Genomic DNA, 1054 nt, shown 5'->3' with positions numbered 1-1054 from the left:
TTCTATGACATTAGCACAAACATGGAAAAATAAAGTGTATATTTTAGTCATGCATGCTGATATTTCTGAACATTTAGCATTCTAGAAGTCAGTGTCATGTCAGTCAAAATGAAAGTGGGAACTTCAGTGGTATTTTTGTTTCCCCACATCTTTGTGATTTGTGGAGATCTGATGAAGCCACAGCTGTGCAAAGCCTCCTGCAGAGTCTGCCTGTGGCGGGGGTTGTAGCTGCACAGCCAGTTGCAGTTTGGGGCCAGGCTGCAGGCTTACTGGGAGCACTGTGCCTGCCCTGCACAGAGGTAGGTGCCTGAGTCCTCCAGCTGGGCACCACTGATGTGCAGGGTGCTGTAGAGCTCCTTAGAATTGAATGTTGACTTTAACCTCCCGTTCTCCTTTGTTCCTGGAGCCAGGAAGAACAGATTGATGAGGCTGCCCCGGGGATTCTGTAGGAACCACTGAACACTCCTCATGGTGGTAGAAAAATTACATCTCAGAGCAGGATTGGTTCCCTCTTGGAGACTCAGGGCTGGAGGACTCTGCTCCACATTATCTCCTCTCACCCCTGTTGGAAACAGAAAGGCAAAACAGGATCAAAAAGATGTATCCACCCCACCAGTCAAATACCCAGGAGATGCCATGAGGAAGAATGCACAGGAGATTTTCATCTACTTTCTCCCCTCCCCCACCGACATTTCTGGAGAATCCCTAATAGAAACTTAGCTTAGCACAACTCACAGCAAATCTGCACCCACAGAATCCCCAGCACAGCTCCCAGGTTCCTCTCCATGGCCCCTGTCCACTTGCTGGGATGTCTTCTCTCCAGCTCTGAAGGGGGTCAGTCTTGTGCCCAGACAACTTGTGCTCACAGACTACAGGTTCTCTCTGAGTCACTGAGCTCCCTCATTCATCTGAACAAGGAACTCCACCCACCTCCACCTCATGACTCTGCACTGTCATTGCTCCAGGACTGTGGAGGGCATTGATGTAGAGACCAGGACACTGTGTTTCTAATGTAACACGTAATATGAGTTTGAGGGGGTGAGGATGTTTGAGG

The 1054-nt window shown here is 49.3% G+C and overlaps 1 gene segment (V, D, J or C); it reads right to left on the bottom strand.

Annotated features, from left to right (window-relative positions):
* Positions 1 to 266: 266 nt before the first annotated feature.
* On the bottom strand, positions 267 to 787 carry LOC134482291 (T cell receptor alpha variable 22-like). The segment is given in 2 exon segments: positions 267 to 562; positions 736 to 787. Coding segments are annotated over 2 exon segments (348 nt in total).
* Positions 788 to 1054: the final 267 nt, after the last annotated feature.

Source organism: Rattus norvegicus, chromosome 15, assembly GCF_036323735.1.
Source record: "Rattus norvegicus strain BN/NHsdMcwi chromosome 15, GRCr8, whole genome shotgun sequence".
NCBI classification, from domain to species: Eukaryota; Metazoa; Chordata; class Mammalia; order Rodentia; family Muridae; genus Rattus; species Rattus norvegicus.
This window is presented reverse-complemented; position numbering and strand designations above follow the sequence as displayed.